Source organism: Podarcis liolepis (assembly GCF_965112155.1).
Source record: "Podarcis liolepis genome assembly, chromosome: 6".
Taxonomy (NCBI): domain Eukaryota; kingdom Metazoa; phylum Chordata; class Lepidosauria; order Squamata; family Lacertidae; genus Podarcis; species Podarcis liolepis.
The window spans coordinates 32,041,850-32,063,930 of NC_139559.1; the positions used below are offsets into that span (position 1 = coordinate 32,041,850).

The 22,081-nt window shown below is 46.6% G+C and overlaps 1 protein-coding gene across 1 annotated transcript; it reads left to right on the top strand.

Annotated features, from left to right (window-relative positions):
- Positions 1-799: 799 nt before the first annotated feature.
- On the top strand, positions 800-20,950 carry SHISA4 (shisa family member 4). The gene is made up of 5 exons (XM_083508485.1): positions 800-1,106; positions 14,087-14,258; positions 15,968-16,101; positions 17,722-17,901; positions 19,101-20,950. Exons 1-5 carry the CDS (start codon positions 1,049-1,051, stop codon positions 19,145-19,147), a joined length of 591 nt encoding a protein of 196 aa, XP_083364611.1. The 5' UTR covers positions 800-1,048; the 3' UTR covers positions 19,148-20,950.
- The last annotated feature ends 1,131 nt before the right edge of the window (positions 20,951-22,081 follow it).

The window sequence follows — 22,081 nt, forward strand, 5'->3', positions numbered from 1 at the left end:
GGACTGCTCAAAACCTACTTTGCCTCTGCCTTTGCTTTGCCCGAAAAGAAAACAGTGCCCAACAACCTGGTGATGATAGAATAAATTATTCATAAGGGGAGCTGCAGCCCAAGAGGTGATAAGAGAACACCTAGCTACTGTAAATGAATTCATATCTCCAGGGCCTGATGAACTGCTCCTAGGGATACTAAAGGAACTCGCACATGCAATTTTAGAGGCTCCGTCTATATTCTTGAAAATACTTTGGGGTTCCTGTGGGCTGAAGGCAGGCAAATGTCCCTATCTTCCAAAAGAAGAAGAAGAAGGGACGACGACCAAGCAACTACCAACTGGTTAGCTTGACGTTGATACCAAGAAAGGTCCTAGAACAGAGAATTAAACAGTCTGCAAGCACGTAGAAAATGATGCGTGGATACAATTTTGGCGCATGTTTAAACGCTCCCTTGTTCAACACAGCCCTTGCCCGCTGATGATGCGGGCAGCTATGGAAATGTTCAGCATGTTGACTGGACTCGCCCGTAATTGTGTTAGTTTTGTATGGTGTTTGATGGTGCTATTGCACGTCGCCACGAAACGCCCAACTAAACGCACGACGCGCAAAAATCGCAGTAGGTCTAAATTCTGCAGTGGGGGGGGGGCATCCTTCCCGCCCTCCGCGGCTCTCTTCTCTCGCATCCCTAGCAAAACGTGGGGCTCGAAAAGCCCTCCGGTTTCCAACCTCTCGCCATCGATTTCCAGCCTTTCGCCGCCGAGTAGACTAGTCCTCCTTTCCCTCCCCGATCTCGCCCCCCGCCACCAGCGGCGCCAAGGAGACGCACCCAGGGGAAGCACCGCGGAGCAGCCTCCGCGTCTGGCTCCCCGAGGCCGGTCGTCGTGCTCGCTAGTGGACTGGGGTGGGGTGAGGATCTCCGCCCTTCCCGGGAGAAGAGGAGGAGGAGGAGGCGTCGCCTCCCGCCCCCCCACGGATCCGGTTTCTCGGCTCCCGCCCTCTCCCGCAGCGTCGCCCTGGGGCGCGCCGAGCTGGTCTGAGCCGTCGGGAGCTGCCGCGATGGGAGCCTGGGGCCTGGCGGCGATGGTGCTCTGCAGTCTGGCTGCTGCAACCTCCGGTGAGGCGGTGGAGGCGAGAGAAGCGAGGGGAAGGGAAGGCAAGGGGGGCCTGGGCGAGGTGGGGAGGGGGGCAGGAGGATGGGCCGCCCCAAGGCTACACGCTGCCCCGCCCGAGGTGCCTTTCTCCTCCTCCCGCCCCAGGAGAACAACAGGGGCGCTGGTGGGCGCGCCTGCTTCGGGCCCGACCTGTGGAGCCAACAGCCCTGCCTTGTCTTGGCGCCCCTTGGAAATATGGGTCACGGGTCTGGGCGCGCCTCTGCTGGGAGGAGGAAAAGCTGGGGGGGGGGGGGAGAGAGATCTGTTTCTTCCCCGGAATTCGAACCCGGGGCAAGTTGTTCCCCAGATTGTTTTTTTCAACCTGAGAAGCCACGCCTCTGAGCATGTGCAAAATGCCCCGGGGCTGCCCCCACTCCATATATTTCTCAAGGTTTTCTGCCTTGGGAGTTACGTCTTAGATTGAAGCTAACCAGATGTGTGTATGGATTATTCATGGTGTGGCGAGAAAGTGGATCGAGAGAAGTTTCCTAACCCCTCTCTGAGTATAGGAAGCTGGGTGGTGGGAGATTCAGGACAGAGAGGAAGCGCTTTTTGAAAGTGCAGGTAGTTAAAACTGGAATTGGTTACACACAACATTTCTCAACCTGTGGGTCCCCAGATGCTGTTGAACTACAACTCCCATCACCCCTAGCTAGCAAGGCCAGATTTGTTCCTATGGAGGCAGACACCCTATGGAGAGTATCACGCCCAAACTGGTCCTTGACCATATGGATTGCCTAGAAACAAACCCAACAGGAATCTACTAAGTCTTCTTAGAGTTTTGGCTTTAAACTATGTATTCCCTCAATTAGTAATTTTCATTATTACTGTATTATTTTTTTAAAAAAATGAGGATCTTAAACCACTTTTAGATATATTAAGAAGTTACATTATACCAAGCCAGAACATTGGTCCATCTTGCCCAGTATCATCCACACTGTGGATCTCCAGGACTTCAGATATTCCCAGGCCTACCTGGAGATGTCCGGGATTGAACCAGGCAGTGTCTTCATGCACAGCAAATGCTCTACCACTGAATTACAATCCTTTTTTTTTTAATTAAGTGGTATATAATCTTCCCAAGTAAACAAGTAGAATTCATGGATTGGTTTTAGGAGCCAGAAAAGAGTCAAATATAAGAAACTTGCCATACTAAATATTGAAAATTTCTGAGTGTGCTCCATTGAAGTGAATGGGAGCCGTGCAAGAATGTGAGCATTTATCTCTGTGGAGTTTGTGCAGGGGAAAACTTTCAATGGTATTTGCACTTTGTAGGTATTGTGATCACTGCCACCAATCCATGCATTCTGTTTCTGCATCTTGGGCACCTCTCGGAAACCACTGAAAAGGCACATACCAACGCTTACCTGCTGAACCCTTTTTCCATTTCCTGCCACGTCCCCATAGAGTTCTTTGTGGGTAATTTTTGTCTGTGGCTAAGGAAGGATGTTGAACCTGTAATTAGAGGGGACCAAGAGAATTAAATGTCTTATTCAGTGTGAGTTTCAAAAATAACTATGCCTTTCTTTTTTTAGAAATGTGGATTTGTGCATTGGCTTGAGTGCATGCAGTAACTTATCCCTGGCAACTGAACATGCTGCTGTCTGACTCTCTCAATAATTCCTTTCTATTTCCCCAAAAAGTGGGGTTATCTGACTATACCATAGAAAGAGCCAGAGTGTAATTGCTAGTGCTCTTTTAATTGACTATTCAGATTGTTGCTTTGCAGTTTGAGGTTTGCAGAGCTGATTCAAATACTCAGGGGGGAAAAACTATGACACAGGAAACAGCCATATACTGAGTCAGACCACTGGTTCATCTGGCTCAGTATTGTCTACACTGACTGGCAGCAACTCTCCTAGTTTCAGACTTGGGAGAGGGGGCGTCTCTCAGCCCTATTTGGAGATGCTAGAGATTGAACCTGTGGCCTTCTGCTTGCAAATCAGACTCTGAACTGCTGAGCTGTGGCCCTTCCCAGTGCTACTTACCACATAAGAATATACCACTTCAGAAGGTAGAAGTGGGGGACCACATATTTTAATACACTCCCACACTGAAAGCTTATGAAAAGCTAACATGTTAGATGTTATGGAAGAACTGGGAGTGAAACATACTAAGCGTACTTTTGTATGCTTGAAACACTGAGCATTTTCACATTAGGCACCTCTGTGACCATATGAAGCTGCCTTATTCAGAGCATTGAGCCATCTACCCCAACCAGGGGTGTCAACTTGAATAAAATATTGTGGGGGCCCAGGTAAGGTAAAGGTAAAGGGACCCCTGACCATTAGGTCCAGTTGCGGATGACTCTGGGGTTGCGGCGCTCATCTCGCTTTATTGGCCGAGGGAGCTGGCATACAGCTTCCGGGTCATGTGGCCAGCATGACTAAGCCGCTTCTGGCGAACCAGAGCAGCGCACGGAAACGCCGTTTACCTTCCCGCCGGAGTGGTACCTATTTATCTACTTGCACTTTGACGTGCTTTCGAACTGCTAGGTTGGCAGGAGCAGGGACTGAGCAACGGGAGCTCACCCCGTCGCAGGGATTCGAACCACCGACCTTCTGATCGCAAGTCCTAGGCTCTTGATCAAATGATGCCATGCAGACACACTATTTGAATGGGAATGCCCATCAACTTTGCAGGGACTTGGCCCCCTAAAATATTTTATTGTGGGGGCCGAAGCCCCCATGACCCCTAGGAATTGGCTCCTATGACCCCAATACTGTCTATTCTGACTGGCTGCAGCTCTCCGCTGTTTTAAGGCAGAAGTATTTCTCCTTAACTGGAGGTGCCAGGGGTTGATGAGGCTTTCTATGTACCAGTTGTGTGCTCTGTCACTGAACTAAGGCCCCTCCAATAATTTGCTTGTAGTTGCTTTTCCTTAAATCTAGAGCAAATGGAAAGCCTGTATTGGCAGGAATGCACTTGTTGTTTCTTTTACACATTTTATCCTATGGTAACAACTATTGCTATATGGAACACGAAGTACTAGAGAGCCTCAAATATATTTCTGCATGTTTTATGAAAACAGTATCTGTATGGAATCTATAAACTCTGTCTCTCTTGTGGGGTGCCATTTCCAAAATAGTGCTGATAACTACGATGAGCCTGTGATTAACGAAGTAAATGCCAGCAATGATATTTACAAGAGAGAGATACAGAATTGATTCCTCAATCCTGAAAAATAGTCTCTCCTCAGAGTGTTGTCCCAGACTGCTGTCTCAGATTAACTTAATATAGATTACTTATCCCTTAACATACCCATTAGAGTTATTACTTGTTTGTTACATTTACGGTATATCCCAACTCTCCTCCAGGGAATTAAGAGTGCCATACATGGTTCTCCCCCTCCCCATTTCGACCTCACAACAACTCTGGCCCAAGGTCCCCCAGTGAGCCTCATAAATGGAGATTTGAACCCTAATCTCCTGTGGTCTAAACCACTGAGTCTCTTGGGCTTGCCAATCGGAAGATCAGCGGTTTGAATCCGTGCGACGGGGTGAGCTCCTGTTGCTCTGTCCCAGCTTCGACCAACCTAGCAGTTGGAAGGCACACTAGTGCAAGTAGATAAATAGGTACCTCTGTGGCAGAAAGGTAAACGACTTTTCTGTGCGCTCTGGTTTCCGTCACTGTGTTCTGTTGCGCCAGTAGCGGTTTAGTCACACTGGCCACATGACCTGGAAAGCTGTCTGTGGACAAACGCTGGCTCCGTTGGCCTGAAGCGAGATGAGCACTGCACCCCACAGTTGCCTTTGACTGGACTTAACCATCCAGGGGTCCTTTACCTTTTTTTTTTTTAGCATCCAACCACCAAACTGACTTACTAGTAAGTCACAATTTCCCTGCTGATTTCAGACACTGACTTCTACCCAGCTTCTTTATTTACTTCCATAACAGTTCCTAGAGACAGAAGAAAACTTATTTTTCTTGCACCCCAATGTTCATTTGTCCTGTTTTCCTACTGAGGAGAAGAAAAACCCTGTATTCTTGAAGCCGCAGTGCTTATTGGGCAGAAAAACCTCTCCAGTGCTTTGGCAGATGGAGTGTTAGGGGCTCTCTCTGTAACAGTCTGTTGTGTTTGGTCTGTAGCAGTAGTTTTGTTCAGTGGAGGAGTGATCTAAGATCCATCGCAAGTCAGATGACTCTGCCTTAGATCTAGATATAGGGTGGAATTCAATGGAGGCATTGCATGCATGGAATGAGAGCTCTGCTCATGCAGTAGGATTTCCCTCCTTTCCTATCTCCTCTGCCCCTTATATCTTCTCTGGAGGGGGGGGGGCGGAAATCCCAGAACAGATTTAGGGGTGTGCAGGGGGAAATGTCCCACTGTGTAAGTAAACCTTGCTTCCTTTATTAATGCTACATTGAATTGAGCTCCACCCACAGTCTCTGCCCCACACTTGAGATTAAAAGAAGTTTTCAAAGCAGTTTTCAATTTGCGACAATTAAAAACACACACAGAAGTTATGCTGCAATTCCCAACACAAAATACAGCTGCAAAGAGATGGTTTTTTTTAATTTAAAAAAAAATCAAGGAAGGGTTCTGGCAAGAGCAAGTCAGTGTGGCAGGAGAAAATGTGAGCCACAAATCTAAGTAACTGAGGCTCAAACTATGCATAATGGTGGCAGTCCAATCAGTTTAAAACCAGAGGCTCTCCTCATTGCACAAAAGGGAGGGGGTGAAAACCTAATTTATAGAGCAAAAGGAGTATGCAGGTGGGGGTGTAGGCCAGACAGGAAGGAGAGCCTATGATCCTCCAGTTGTTGTTGGACTCCAACTCCCATCAACTCCAACCATATCTGGCTGTCAGGAATGATGGGAATTGTAGTCCAGCAACATCTGGAGGGTCGGTCTCTGGATCTGTGATAGCTTCTTCCTTTAAAAATCAAATCAGCCATGGAAGGCTGTGATCAAGAGTAGAAGAGTCTCTTTAACCATGGCCATTTTACTGTTCAGAATTACTCTCTTGACTGCTTTTTATCATCTGTGATACCTATATTTCTTTCCTTTCTTGGGTAGAAAAGCAGCTTGGGCAGCAGGGGCTTACTTACTGATAAAAAGGCCAAAGGAGGATGCAGCCCCCCCAGAGGAGAAACACATCACCCCTGTCACCAGCACACAAAAGCAGGAGCCTTAAGTGGGCTCAGTGTAATCTTTCATTAAAAGGTAAAGGGACCCCTGACAGTTAGGTCCAGTCGTGGCCGACTCTGGGGTTGCGGCGCTCATCTCGCTTTATTGTCCGAGGGAGCTGGCGTACAGCTTCCGGGTCATGTGGTCAGCAGGACTAGGCTGCTTCTGGTGAACCAGAGCAGCGCACAGAAACGCTGTTTACCTTCCCACCAGAGTGGTACCTATTTATCTACTTGCACTTTGACGTGCTTTCGAACTGCTAGGTTGGCAGGAGCAGGGACCGAGCAACAGGAGCTTATCCCATCTCGGGGATTCGAACCGCCGACCTTCTGATCGGCAAGTCCTAGGCTCTGTGGTTTAACCCACAGCACCACCCACGTCCCTAATCTTTCATTAGAACTGTGTTTTTTCTAAAGCAAACATTCTTCTTCTATTCACTATCCCACTATCCCACAGATTTCAAAAGTAGCTGTTCCATCTTTTCCTTACTAAATAACTATTTGAAATACTGCATAGAAGTTATAGATTTGAGATCCCCCCCCCGTCAGATACATTTAAAAGCTGGTTAAACAACTCAGCCTCTGGAATTATATGTACAATGCATGCCAATTGTGTGGGTTTCCCGTTTTTAACAAAAAATACTTTTATTAAAAGATTTTCTTGGATAACAAAAGTACATACAGCGTATCTGTTTCCAATTCATAGAGTCCTTTCTACAGATCAGTTGTCTGGGTTTTCTGTTTTGTTTTGATATCGGTTTATTCCCCCTCCCCCCCTCATTATCTGTAGCAACACCAATAGAATTGAAAGAGAAGGAAGAATCAGAACAAAAATTTGGAATTCTTGAAAAACAGATACTTTGTGTTGTCCAAAACTATCTGGAAGATAAGAGACTTCTAGTCATTAAATGATGCCTATGTTCTTGCAGCTGAGCTGCTCCTTGTCACCTTCTTAGAGGATCGAGGATGGACTCACTTGCTGTTGGTGTGTGTGTGGGGAGGGAGAGAGGGAGTTGGTGGCTTCAGAGCTAAATGCTTTAATTGAGGATAATCAGATGAAGATGTATATCAGACAAATATTAATCAAAGGAAGACAAGATAATCCCATGGTGGAGACAGCAGAGGAAATGAATCTACTTACAGTAACAAGAGTGGATTCTTTTGTAGCTAGCTAAATGTGAAAGACTGAATGACAAATTGCTGGTGATGGTGGTGGTGGAAGCTGGGAGAATGAAGTCTGGGAACCCTTAAAGGGAGGGAAATCCTGACAGCAAGAGAGGAAAAATAAAGCATGGGGGGAGGCATGGAAGAAGGCAGATATCTGTTGGCAGAGCACGAAACTTTTAATCTCAGTGTTGTGGTTCAAGTCCCACAATGGGCAAGAGATCCCTGCATTGCAGGGAGTTGGACTAGATGACCCTTGTGATTCCTCCCAACTCTACCAGTCTATGCTTCTAAGGGGGAGACTGAGCAGAAATATGATATTTGAGAACATGGCTCATGACAGAAGCCTTGTAAGAGGTCAAGTGCTGAATTGCCTTAAGAAGGTTGCCACTGTCATGAGTTTGGTTAAATTTATCTTCTTTTTTTCTTTTAATATTTTTTATTAGTAATTTCAACATAACATTTTTTCAAAAAACATATTATCCTTAAATCCCCCCTATTTTTCCCCTCCCCCCCTCCCCTCCCCAGACATCCCTCAGCTCCTCTCTCTGGTTTATCAACATATGTTATTTTCTGCATGTTACAAGGTTGAATTTATCTATCCATCCATCTGCCAATCATATAATGATTGCCAGGGTCCCTTGCTCATTACCTCAGTACTGTGGTACCTCGGGTTACAAACACTTGGGGTTACAAACTCCACTAACCCAGTAGTAGTACCTTGGGTTGTGAACTTTGCCCCAGGATGAGAACAGAAATCGCGGTGTAGCGGCAACGGGAAGCCCCATTAGCAAAAGTGCACCTCAGGTTAAGAATGGTTTCAGGTTAAGAACGGACCTCCGGAATGAATTAAGTTCGTAACCCGAGGTACCGCTGTATTAGGTTTAATGTGAGTTCCAATTGTACATCTTGGTGGTGCTCTCCATGGTACCATCTGTGGTACCATTTTAATGACCAAGTTACAGTACTGTGAGGTATTGCTTCAGAGCCAACATGGGGCAACTTCCATACTGAGATTCCTACTCCCACCCCCACATTCTGTGCACTTGTGATCTGCAGGCTATAGAAGCAGAATTTTTTATCAAGTTGATTGGATCTTAGTCTTTGGGTGGTTGGTGAAGACCTTTTTATTCTGGAAAACGTCTGAGTGGATCTGGCTAGATGTTTCTGTTAAAAATGTCCATACCTACACTTATCTTTCTATAGACATTTGTTTCTGTCTTGGATCTGTGTTGCTTATGACCCCGATAATACTAGGAGAGTGGTTTTTCCTTTTTTCCAGTTTTGTATAAGGAAGAGATGTTTTTACTGCACTAAAGGAGTTGGTGCCAGAAACGTTAATTATTCAAGCTCTGTTGCAAGAGTGCTTTTTCCATGCTTGGCAGTATCTCTGCACAAAACACTAAAGAGTGATTAAACTCAGTAAATCGACTATCTAGCCAAAAACAAGTCTGTTGTACGAGCGTCTCTAAGATCATATTGAAATAGACAGGGAGGTATACGATTCAGATTTCTGGTTGGAAGACACTGAAGAAATTCCTTTCCGATGTCCAAATCTTCCTACAGATGGATAGCTTACATGTTAGAAGGCTACGCTTGTATTAGCTTGCTTTTCTACCTTTCCATCCTGTCACCGCAGAGCTATTCCTACTGCATGCCTCAAACCCTATAGAAGAAGTAATATGAGAGTGTTAATGGTGGCTATGCATGCCCTTTTCTCTTTTCTGGGCTTCCAGTGCCAGGGGAAAGAGTGATGCTGTGGTCTGCAGAGAAAGGGGGGTGCAGCTGGTCCTCCTACAAAAAAATAAAATTAAATTAAAAAACTTATATACAGTGGTACGTCGGGTTACATACGCTTCAGGTTACATACGCTTCAGGTTACAGACTCCGCTAACCCAGAAATAGTGCTTCAGGTTAAGAACTTTGCTTCAGGATAAGAACAAAGCGACGCGGCGGCGGCAGCAGGAGGCCCCATTAGCTAAAGTGGTGCTTCAGGTTAAGAACAGTTTCAGGTTAAGAATGGACCTCCAGAACGAATTAAGTACTTAACCCGTGGTACCACTGTAGCACTGTATCAGGAATTTTAAGAAATGTTTTGTTTTGTTTTGTTTTGTTTTTATACCGTATTTTTCGCCCCATAAGACGCACCGGCCCATAAGATGCACCTAGATTTTTGGGGGGGAAATAAAGGAAAAAAAATTTATTTCCCCCCCAGGTGCGCTGCGCTACACCAGGAGCTTGGGGCGTGCGGAGCTCAGCGCGCCCCAAGCTTCTGCGTGCAGGCAAGGTCTCCGCTAGCGTGGGAGAGCCGGGCGCCTCTCCCAGGGCTAGCGGACTCCTGCGCTAATCCAGAAGCTTGGGGCAAGCTGAGGTCAGCGCGCCCCAAGCTTCTGCGTGCCGGCAAGCAGTCCGCTAGCCCTGGGAGAGCCGCGGGGCTCTCCCAGGGCTAACGGATCGCTGCGCTATACCAGGAGCTTGGGGCGTGCTGAGCTCAGTGCGCCCCAAGCTTCTAGGTGCGCGCAAGCAGTCCGCTGCCGCCCCAAGCCTGGCGCACCCGGCAGGAGGTCCCACCGGGTACGCGAGGCTTGGGGCGGCAGCGGACTGCTTGCGTGCACCTAGAAGCTAGCAGTCCGCTGCCGCCCCAAGCCTGGCGCACCCGGTGGGACCTCCTGCCGGGTGCGCCAGGCTTGGGGCGGCAGCGGACTGCTAGCTTCTAGGTGCGCGCAAGCAGTCCGCTGCCGCCCCAAGCCTGGCGCACCTGGCAGGAGGTCCCACCGGGTGCGCGAGGCTTGGGGCGGCAGCGGACTGCTTGCGCGCACCTAGAAGCTAGCAGTCCGCTGCCGCCCCAAGCCTGGCGCACCCGGTGGGACCTCCTGCCGAGGGCGCGAGGCTTGCAGGCATTCGCCCCATAAGACGCACCCCCGATTTCCTCTTCATTTTTGGAGAGGAAAAAGTGCGTCTTATGGGGCGAAAAATACGGTATGTGGTGGAAGCTGCTCAGAGTGCCCCATCATCGCCCGAAAGTACTAGATAGTTTCCTCACTGCTAAAATACAAGCAGACCCTGCATGCTCTATTCACCTAGTGCATCGATACAGCTTCCTAAAAGATTTGAGAGCTTATGACGGTTGCTATGGCCCAAAGGTCACAGGCAGAATGACAGGAGGGTGGGATTCCTGAGTAAGGAGCTGGACCTGGCTGGATAAGGCAAGTTTCATGAATCAAAGCAGCGCTGTGTGTATAGAGCAGGGCATGCATCATTTCCATCCATTCCAAGGCAGCCGATCATGTTCCATATGTGGAGATTACATTTGGAAGAGAAGGGGACTTGGAGCGTGAGTATGAACTTCCAAAACATGATACTCTAGGTGGCAATATAAAACCACAGCAGCTGCCCAGTCTACATGTCTCAAAGAGCGGAGGAGTTTCAGTTTCCTGTTCCCCTGCTGCCCTGACTCACGGCCAGGTCTGATGTAATATGATCCATGTGTGCCTGATTTTTCTCGCCTGCGAGAGGCTTTATATATGCATGCTCATCTACATTTCCAAGAAGGAAGGACATGCATGTGACTTCAGCACCTGCCCCCTCGTCTATTTATTATAAAAGCAGAATGGCTACATGTGCACCATGTTGTCTGGACAACAGGAAAAGTAGTTTTGTCCTACATTTTGTTCAACTGCAGATAAGGGGTGACAATGAGTTAATACAGCCCATGAAAAGAATAAAAGAAGAGCCTGCTGGATCAGGCCCAGGCCCCATCTAGCCTACAGCACTCTTTCCCCCCACTTGCAATGCTCAGCAACTGGTATGCCAAAGCACACTTCTTCTGATATCCATAATGGCTAGCGAGCATTGCCATAGACTTGTCTGCATGAATTTGTCTTATCTCCTTTTAAAACCATCCAGACTGGAGGCCATCACAACACCTTTCAACAGTGTGCCCTTTAACTATGTGCTGTGTCTGTCCTTCCAACATTTGGCTTTATTGGATGGTCCCAGTGATCTGTTACTTCTCTTGCTCAGGACATGTATCTACATAGGGAATTGGAGGCTGTCTGGTTAATTGTTTCTGCTTCCGAGGGAAAAGGAGAAGGGAATTGAAAAAGTGAAGAGGGCGAAAGTGTGCCAAAAGCTTACATATCCCCATTGGGAGATGTTTACTCTAGAACAGGCATGTCCAACTCCCAAGAGACTGTGATCCTACTCCCAGTATAAAAAAACTTTTTTCCTTCCAGTAGCACCTTAAAGACCAACTAAGTTAGTTCTTGGTATGAGCTTTCGTGTGCATGCACACTTCTTCAGATACACTGTGTATCTGAAGAAGTGTGCATGCACACGAAAGCTCATACCAAGAACTAACTTAGTTGGTCTTTAAGGTGCTACTGGAAGGAAAAATTTTTTATTTTGACTATGGCAGACCAACACGGCTACCTATCTGTAACTATAAAAAAACTGGCAGTGATCTACCAAAGGTGGCAACTAAATGGGGGGAGATTTGCCAAGGGTTGTTCAGCTTTTTTTGGGGGGGGAGAGGCCAAAGCTGTTTCTCAGTGATCACTTCCTATCGTCCCACGATCTACCTGGAGCACCCTGGTGGTCTACCGGTAGATCACGATCTACAGGTTGGACAGCCCTGCTCTAGAACAACAAACTTGTTACCTGGAGGCCAGGAGCCCATTGCACTGAGCACCCACAATGTCTTTCCAGCAGGCAGACAGTCATACTTCTGACATCCTTGCTTCATCTCTGATATTATGGTTTGTTATGCTAATTTGTTTTGGAGCTTGGGATTTGTTACAGAGAGAATAGCAGGTTGGAGAGACCTGCCCTGGTCTCCTTGCCCAGCTTCCCACCTCACTTGTCACTTTGAAGCTTTGCCACTGGGCCCAAGATGCTTCATCAGATGGAGCTCCCCTCCAGTGTGGAATAAAGACTATTACCTTTACCTGGTTTACAAAGGAGAGGAGTTCATGTGAGGTTTAGTGCATTTATTGCAAAGGACACTACTGGCATTAGGACTCTTGATCACTTGATAGGTGATACAGTGTTGCTTTGATTGGATTAGAAACTGGATGAAGATTAAGCATTAGCTATTTTAGGAGTCCCAGCCGATGTATAGAGGGTGTCAATACTCCCTTGTCCATTTAAATAGAGGGCTTCATTAGAAACTTTCAAGTCCATTTTATCTTGGCCTGCTATATCTTTACTAGCTCCCTTCAGTGGAAATGGAAGTTTTTGGTTAAAGTCCCCTTGATGGTAGCTATTATGTTGCACACCAGTTCTATTTATGGGAATTCTTTAGCCACAGAGAATTCGAAAGTGTTGCTGTCTCACTTAATGTGACCCAGCTGTTCTTACTTTGGGAGGGAATTTACTGTGAAATAGCCTGCTTTAGTCACTTTTTAATTTTATTTTAATGAAGGCATCTGCACAGTGAACAAAACACCCCTATCTCATATTCTGTCTGTTCAGTTTCTGGTTTGTTTCCCTCCCAGCAGTCCTAAAATCCAACTTTTAAAAGCTCTATAGAATAGGTGCATAATTTCCCCACGTGTAGATGACCTGCTGGGTGGCTATTTTGGCCAGTTATGGCCTGAATAGATTGCCCTAGTCATTTTCTTCTCTGTCAACTGTTCCATCTTAGAATCATAGAATCATAGAGTTGGAAGAGACCACAAGGGCCATCGAGTCCAACCCCCTGCCAAGCAGGAAACACCATCAGATCACTCCTGACATATGGTTGTCAAGCCTCTGCTTAAAGACCTCCAAAGAAGGAGACTCCACCACACTCCTTGGCAGCAAATTCCACTGTCGAACAGCTCTTACTGTCAGGAAGTTCTTCCTAATGTTTAGGTGGAATCTTCTTTCTTGTAGTTTGGATCCATTCTCTGGAGCAGCAGAAAACAACCTTTCTCCCTCCTCTATGTGACATCCTTTTATATATCTCTCTAGGAATAAACACTATCACATTAACCCCTCCATTTCTATGCTGGAGAGGCAATCATGATTGGCAGTGCAGTGAATGGGGAGTATTTAATCCTTCCTTCACACATAATGGCCCCAATGAAAATGGCCCCACTCCAACATTTGGGCTGTGGAAAAGCAGAGTGTCCCCTTGGCTGAAGAGTGTTAGAAGTTTGGAAACAGATTTGCTGTTCTACTTCAAGCAGCAGTGTTTTGGGTGCTGCTAAATTGTCCACCTCTGGAAGCAATCACAGAGAAAGAACATAGAATTGTCATATGGAATTGCGATACAACTTTTCCATTTGTATGCATTCATGCAGGAAATTTATATTGCATTTAGAGGAAGATGTGCAGTATATCCTGATATCCTGGTCCTTGTAAAAGTGGATCTTGAGCAGGGAATAGCTAGATGACAAAGACTGCATCTTGTATTATTGGATTGCATTCTAGTGCGCTCCTTAGGCTGTATTCCAGTGGTGGAAGAAAATAGATGGTCCCCCCCCCCCCCGGTATGAATGCTAGCAGTGATAAAGTTGTGCTGTTATATGGCATCACTGTCATTTATTTTAAGCATGTGGGTAGGGAAGCAGACAGGCTGCAGTTGACAAGTGGTGAGGGAAATGTACTCTGCACATGCTCAGAGGCAGGTAAAGACTAACGAATGACTTATTTAACCTTCTCACAGTCTCAGCCGATGAGGACTGCAAGTGGTACATGGACCGAAATGGCTCATGGCATCCCGGCTTCGACTGCCACTTTCCCTCCTTCTGCTGTGGTGACTGCTATCAGCGTTACTGCTGCATTGACCTCAGGAAACTCCTCACTGAACGGCAACAAAAGCACTGCATAGCATTTGGGTAAGAACAGGCAAGATGTGTGCCAAGAAAGGGAGGGACTGGGAGAAAAAGAGAAAGAGGAAGAAAGGGTCAAGGTTGTGCTTCAGTACTTGAAAAGGCTAAACCAGATGGAGCTGAGGAAGAAAGAAGTGAGCTGACTTATTATTATCCCCCACTCCTTTTTGTTCCTGATATGCAGCCATGGAGGGGTTGCAAATTTGATCAGATCATAATAGTGGCTGTGTGGGGGCAGGGGAATAATTTCCTCTGAGTGGTTTTTATAATCAAAAATCCTGCTGTGCAGCTGGGAATGGCTTTCACCATGGAGATGGACCCTAAGGGATATTGGAAAATTCTGACAAAACAGAAATGGGAGTGGGATTTGCCAACGTTCATTTATTTGCACCATGTCCAAAATAGACATCCATCCAGTGAACATGATTGTCATTTCCTGCTGCTGCTTTCCATCCTCAAATGATACACAATTAATTACATCCCTCCCCCTATTTGCATTGCATCTCTTTGCATTGAAATGATCGGGGTGGAGTAATGCAGTGACAAGGTAATGGCATAATTTACTTAATTAATTACATAAATGATGTAAGTTACATAAATTCGCTACAATGGACAGTGAGATGAATAACATTGTTTTTGGTAGAAGGTGAGATGCAGCAGAATGGAAACAGTTCTGCATGTTGGGAATACAAGGCAGAATGAAAAACACTGTCTTTTCACATCCCTACTGCAGACACATGCATGTATACACACACTGTGATCCACACACCTCACTGATTTGAGCATAAAGTACAGAGCTCATACCTCAGTTAGAATTCATGGATATTATAGGTAAGATCAATCCCTAGTGAAGGTGAACCTCATGGGATCTCCTACTCCAGGGTTGGAAAACCTCAAGCCCAAGGGCTGAATGTGGCCCTCCAGGCCTCTCTGTCTGGCCCTCAGGTCTGCTCCATGTCCTCCTTAGGTACTCCTGCCTAGCTGGAACATATCCTTGAATTCTAGTATTACCTCTGGATTGCCTGGCTAGAAGATGGAGAGCTGTGTGAGCAACTTCTGACATTTGTGCGGCTGGAGTGCAGCCTACTATACAAAGGTTGCTCCACCCATTTTTAGCCTCTGACCCCACCCACTTTTGTCTCTACCCCTGTCCATCAATGGCATGTGCCCTGCTCCCTCCAAAGGGTGCCCAGGAAGGATTGCAACCTTTTGACTATAAAATGTTCTCCACTCCTGCCATAGTTTCTATAGTCTCTCTACACACATATGGTATATTAAAATTGTCTGCCCCAAAGGTTGTTGGATCCAGTAGGTTTCCACTCTGCCCTCATCAGTTTCCAGTTAGCTTATCAAGGCTTCCTGTTGATGCCCTGGTGAGTTAACTATTTATTCCATTTACCTCACAATCAGGGTAGCTAAAAACTAGAAGAGGAAGCATTTGACCACACATTCAATGCAGACTAATTCATGAAACTGTTATTCTTAATCATGTAATTATAGGTATGGGGTAGAGGGTGGTTTTTTTACGTACAGCTAAAAGTAATCTGTCACTTAGCTCATCTATATTGACAACACAATTATTTGTTGTTATTATTAAGAAAAACCCATTTATTTCTACCTCAATCAAGTCTACTTCTGGAATCTCTGGTGTCTGGTTTGGTATCAGATGCTATTGTATGCACAGCTCATTTATCACCTCTGTCTGTATCCTATAGCCCCAAAACCATTGCTGGCATCGCTTCAGCTGTGATTCTCTTTGTGGCTATTGTTGCCACAATTGTCTGCTGCTTCCTGTGCTCCTGCTGCTACTTGTACCAGCGACGGCATCACCTCCAGACACCCTATCAAGGTAGGAGAAGTCCTGGTGATGTGGGCCATGACCTTTCTCACAAGTAGCTCAGGATTAGAGATGATATGAATCTCCACAATCTGCAAATTCTTATGCAGATACTGTTTATATGCTTTGATGGAAGTGTTCTGGTAAGCTGCAGGTCTGATAATATCAATGTTTTATGATTTTTATTTCTCTTAAGGCAGCGATTGGATGTGCAAGGTCATGCAAAGCAAAAACAAATCAAATTTTCTTTGGTTTTAAACCTGTTCTGCATAACGATGTATTCATGTCTCATAATGCAGCATATAACATGCAGAGAGGGTTTCAGCTGGGGATCAGCCAATTTTCTATAAAATGCATTCATATTTGCAATGGGACTTCTATAGTTCAGATGTGTTCCAATGGGGAATCTTTCCTGTGGCATTTGACTAGCTACTGTGGAAGACAGAGAGTGTTAGAGTAAATGGAACTTTGGTCAGATCCAGCAAGGCAGGCCGTACAGAACATTTGGCTTAGGCCTTGATGTTCTCTGTCTTGGAGATGTTAATCTATCTATAGCATACTGTGTTTGTTGCCCAGTTAAATATGCTATATAGCCTCTTCTGCAAGGATATTTATCAAGACAACTGACCTGTAAGAGTAGACCTACGCATTACTAGATTGGGGCACTTAGCTGTGGTTTTCTTTGCATGTGTGGACTATGAAAGCATGCTTGTTGTTTAGTCATTTAGTCGTGTCCGACTCTTCATGACCCCATGGACCAGAGCATGCCAGGCACTCCTGTCTTCCACTGCCTCCTGCAATTTGGTCAGACTCATGTTGGTAACTTCGAGAACACTGTCCAACCATCTCTGTTGTCCCCTTCTCCTTGTGCCCTCAATCTTCCCCAAAATCAGGGTCTTTTCCTGAAAAGCTTATGCGAAAGCATAAACAACAGCAAATGAAGCTCTGGGGATTAAATGGGACCGCTTTTGTCCCCCAAAACAAATAACTCCAAAATGTGTGTAAAATGATGAACATCCTACATTCATGTTTACACCAATATGGTCTCAGCCGGCAAGTGACTGACCAGGAAAGCTCATTGGCTCAGTATGCCACTTTTATAATAATAATAATAATAATAATAATAATAATAATAATAATAATAGTAGTAGTAGTAGTAGTAGTAGTAAATTTCATGTTAGGAAAGCTTAGGAAAGGGTTTGAAAACAAGCCTGCTGATATCGTAATGCCTTAATACAACTCCATGGTGAGACCACCCTAAGAATACTGTGCACAGTTCTGATCTGTGCACTTAAGAAACAATACAGGACATCTCCAAAAGTTGCAGGACCAGACTCCCAAAAGACCAGAGGCTAGAACACCTCCCCAAAGAGGAAAAGTTACAATGTCTGGGGCTTAGAGGGGCAGTTTAGAGGGGGCAGGGAAAGCAAGTTAGGGGAGGCATGGAGGTGAATCTGTGGCTTTTCACATGTCGGATTCCAAAGTCCCATCGGCACTAATCAGCATGCCAAATGTGAAGGGTTGAAGGGAGCTGCAGTCCAACCACGCCTAGAGCATCACAGGTTTTCCTTGCCTGACTTGTAGGCTCATCAGCCCAGCATATACTCACAGAGTCTGTTTCCTTTGTCCCAGGTCAAGAGATCCCACTTTCTGGCTACCCTGCCCAGCCTCCAGGGCCTTACCCTATGGATCCCAAAGCTGGGCCAGCACCATATCATCCTGGCTATACACCAGTTGTTTCCTATCCTCCCACAGCACCAGCTGCACAGTATCCTCTATACCCACCTGGGCCACCATACTACAACCCTGCAGGTAAGAAAGGAGGGGGGAATCAGACTTGAAGACATGTGGGCCTTAGTTAAAGCTTTGTCTTATCCTCTCCTTCTGTATAGAGAACCTGCCTTAGGAATTGAAGTGTTACATTTCATTCAGCCACCAAATGGGGAAAGAAGGGGGCTGGTGTTGGGAACCTTCAGGTTTTGTTAGACATAAACTCCCATCTCCCCCAGCTACCATGGACAATACTCAGGGGTCATGGGAATTGTGGTCCAGAAACTTCTGCAGGTTTCTGAGATTAGCCACCCTGTTCTAGACCAACATCTCCAGAACAGAGGTTACTACCGGGAAGTGGAAGATGGTCCAACAGGGCGAATGGTGAACTCTTCTACCAACATTGGCCAGCCTCTGCCTGCCTTCTTAACTTACATTCATTCCAGGGGGTGGCACTGTCTCCTTTCAGGTATCAGGGTTGCTATTGACTCCTACATCTGTAGAATAGGCTGCATTTCAGCCATTGCCAACTCAGCAGGGAGGAGGATGGGGAGGTGGAAAACTCAAATTAGTTGGCTCTACAGTAGTACCTTGGTTTTCGAACAGCTTAGTTCTCGAAAGTTTTGGCTCCCAAATGCCGCAAACCCGCAAGTGAATCTGAATGTCCGATGGGGCTTCCACAACTTCTGATTGGCTGCAGGAACTTTCTGCAGCCAATCAGAGGCCACGCTTTGGTTTCCGAACATTTTGGAAGTCAAATGGACTTCCGAAACGGATTCCATTCAACTTCCAAGGTACTTTGCTCTGGCTCCATGTGTTGTTGGCCTCTCTGCCTCCTGTCTTACCAGTCCCAATGGGCGTACTAGCCATCACTGCTACCTGGGTGGTTTAAAGATAAATTCCTCTTCACAGAGAGCTCTGGGAATTGTAGCTCTGGAGGCAGAATCTGGGTCTTCTCATAACTCTCAGCATACTTCAACTCCCAATATTCTTTAGGGAGAGCCATGACTCTTTAAAATGGTATCATAGTGCTTTAAATCTGTGGTGTGAATGTGGCCTGAGAGCTTCTTCTGGTTGTTCCTGAGATGTGGGGGGATAACACCTCCCTTATCCTTGTGCACTGTGCAGCATGCAACTGCTGAGGGATGACTTTCACATCCACCCCTCCCTCTGAGGCTAGTCTCACTTTAACCTTCAGTGCCTCTAGCCACATCCTGATTGCTCCTCTCTTTCTGCTGCAGCTCCCCCACCCTACATCCCACCACAGCCGTCACAGCCCAGCACCTGAGGAGGACCTTGCAGAGACTATCCAAAGGAGCCCTTTCTCTCTGGGTCTGCCGTTTCCACAGAACCTGTATTGGGTTTCCCGCTGCACTGAAACTCCAGCCCAAGCTTCAGCAATTGCCAGTGTCCCTACTAGTTACCTTTTGCTCTGCATGGTAGGAGGCATCGTGACTCTCTACGTCTTTGCCTGCGCACCCGCCACCCCCAATTCTTGCAATTCCTGCCTGTGTCACTGTGGGGAAGCTGCTAGCCCTCCTTGCCTTCCACCTGGGCTCAGGAAAGAGCATGCGTTAAGACCGCCACAAATGCCACATGTGTCACTTCACTGTTCCATTGACTGTGCAGCTGAGCCTCTTCGATGGGAAGGGAGGAGGTGACTGTCTCAAGGTGGCAATGGAGAGCAAAGTGCAACAGTCTGTATCTCACATAAGGACTTCGGTCCACCCTGTTCCCTGACAAAGCACAAGGATCCATTACGCCTGCTGTTCATGGCCCCAGGTTGAAGTTGTGTCTCTTAAGGAAGTCTTGAAACTTTGGAAAAGGGGGGTGGGAGGATATGCAAATACCCCAGGAGCCTGATATCACATGTGGCTGTTATACATCATTAAATTTACTCACCCAGTGTCCCTCCTTTTTTTACAAATAGCTAAGCTGGGTACTTGTCCAGCATCCCTTACCCAAACCCTTTCCACTTAAGCTTTGTCTGTGGCCTTTGAGGGGTGGGTGGAGGTTAGAGCATCTACTTTAAATGAGGTTCTTTGCAGCGTAGCCATTATTTCACATTTCCCCCAGGAGGTTATTGGTGCTCCCTGCAGCTTTGCCCATATTCTGGCTGCATGGCTCTTTGTCTTGGCTGAGCAGCTCACCAATCTGCTCCTGCAGGCTTAAACCAGCCCTTCCTCTCAAACGATAGCAACCTTCGGTCTGTGGAGATGAGGATGCAAGGTCCAGGGTGATGTCCCTCTCCGGATGCATTGACGCCAACCTTTGGAGCGGAGAGTGTTGGAAACTGACTCTTACATTTTAATTCTCTGGAGTAGAATCATGGCACAGAGAGCAAGGCAAGAGTGTGGAACAAAGGCACAATATACCAGTCAGGGTACAAAGGCAGTCATTGTGTGCAAAAAGGAAAATGTTGATGTCACAGCAGTGAAGCAGTTCCCCTTGAGCTCATGGCTCTTAGGAACAGATGAGGCCAATGGGCCCATTGTAAAGAGGGAAAATGCACCATGCATGTGTTCTTTACTGCAAGACCAGAGCACAACTTTACATGGTGTGTTGCTGTCTAATGGAGCTGGACAGCCGAGAACGTTGTCTGGGAGTACATCTCGAGAGAGCTCAGACCTCTGTCTCTAGGGTGGAGAACCTCGCAAATATTTATTTGAAGTATGGCACAGTATAGAAATAGCTTAAATAAATAACCTGTGTGCCCCCCCCACTGCTGGACTCCCATCAACACCAGCTAACATGGCTAATAGGCAGGGATGATGGAAGCAGTAGTCTAGCAACATCTAGAACAGCCTGCTCCCACCTTGGGTCCCCAAATGTTGCTGGACTACAACTCCCATCAGCCAATGGTAAGGAATGATGGGAATTGTAGTCCAACCAGCTGGGAATCCAAAGTTGGGAAAGGATGATCTGGAGGACCCCAGGTTCCCCACTCCTACCCTAGGTCAAGCCTTGTTCCCACTGTGTGGGGGGCATGGCCCTGCTATTTGCCGGGAGCTCATGTTATAGTCAGAATGACAAGTGTTGGCATCACAAAACGTTGGCTAAAATGTGGATTAAACTTGTAAATACTGATAAAGCAACTGTTTTACGTGTGTGTTCTTCCTCTCTGTGAGGCATACAGGGTGGTACATAAACCTGAAGGTGATTCTGGGAGAATAACAACACTTAAGAGCGCTTTTCTCACTTTCGGAAGGACTAAGAGCTTGATATGGGGAAAATACGAGTATGTTGGAGAAAGGAAGGAAAGTGAGTCGGTGTGATTCTGCACTGAGGTGTGCACTCACAGGCCACTCTGACAATCAGAGTAATAATGTTTACAAACAGCTGCAAAGGTAAGCTTCTCCCACTTCTAAAGTGTAAATTATCAAGCAAGCTGGGGGGAAGATATAGGCCAAAGTAGCCCCGCTGATATAAAATAGCTAACTAAAGCTTGGCTGCCATGGTAACACAGGCTTGAATTTGGAACAGTGCTCTTGGTGTACAAAAATATCCCTACAGCGTTTCCCTGAACTGCAGCCCCATGTTTTAATTACAGCACAGTTTGAGAAACCTGTAGACCTTCGGATGTTACTGGACTGCAACTCAGCCCTCTCCCCAGTTGGGCTGATGGGCGTTGACAGTCCAACAATAGGTGAAGGCACTCATGTTCCCCATCACGGAGGTACAGGTTTGCTTTCCTCCTTGAGCCTCAGAGCTTTCTCTTTCTCTCTCCTTGAAGCATTCCGTTTCAAATGGGCACACATTTCCCCCATGTAACTGACTTCATTTGCAAGTACAGTGGACACGCGGGTTGCGAATGTGATCCGTGCAGGAGGCACGTTCGCAACCCACAGCGTTTGCAACCTGCAGCGCCGTGTTTGCGCATGCGCGGGTCATGATTTAGCGCTTCTGCGCATATGCCAAAACCTGGAAGTAACCCATTCTGGTACTTCCGGGTTCGGCACGGTGCACAACCCGAAAACACGCAACCTGAAGCATCTGTAACCCAAGGTATGATTGTACAACCACTTAACAGATGTTTTAATTTTGGACCAAATTTTGTCATGAGAAATCTTTCTTCTGCCTCTGAATGGCATCTTACCCAGCCATAGGAATCTAACTGGATCTCTGTATTCCTGCCACTGCCACTTCAGCCTGAGGCTATAAGCTCAAAAGTACTGTATGTATGCTAGAGGATTGCCATCTTGATCAACAATCAACAATTCTG

Excerpts from the sequence above, each read along its gene's own strand:
- SHISA4 (XM_083508485.1), top strand. The coding sequence starts at position 1,049 with ATGGGAGCCTGGGGCCTGGCGGCGATGGTGCTCTGCAGTCTGGCTGCT. Across the intron at positions 1,107-14,086 it reads TCTGGCTGCTGCAACCTCCG|TCTCAGCCGATGAGGACTGC; the intron begins GTGAGGCGGTGG and ends ACCTTCTCACAG. Across the intron at positions 14,259-15,967 it reads AAGCACTGCATAGCATTTGG|CCCCAAAACCATTGCTGGCA; the intron begins GTAAGAACAGGC and ends TGTATCCTATAG.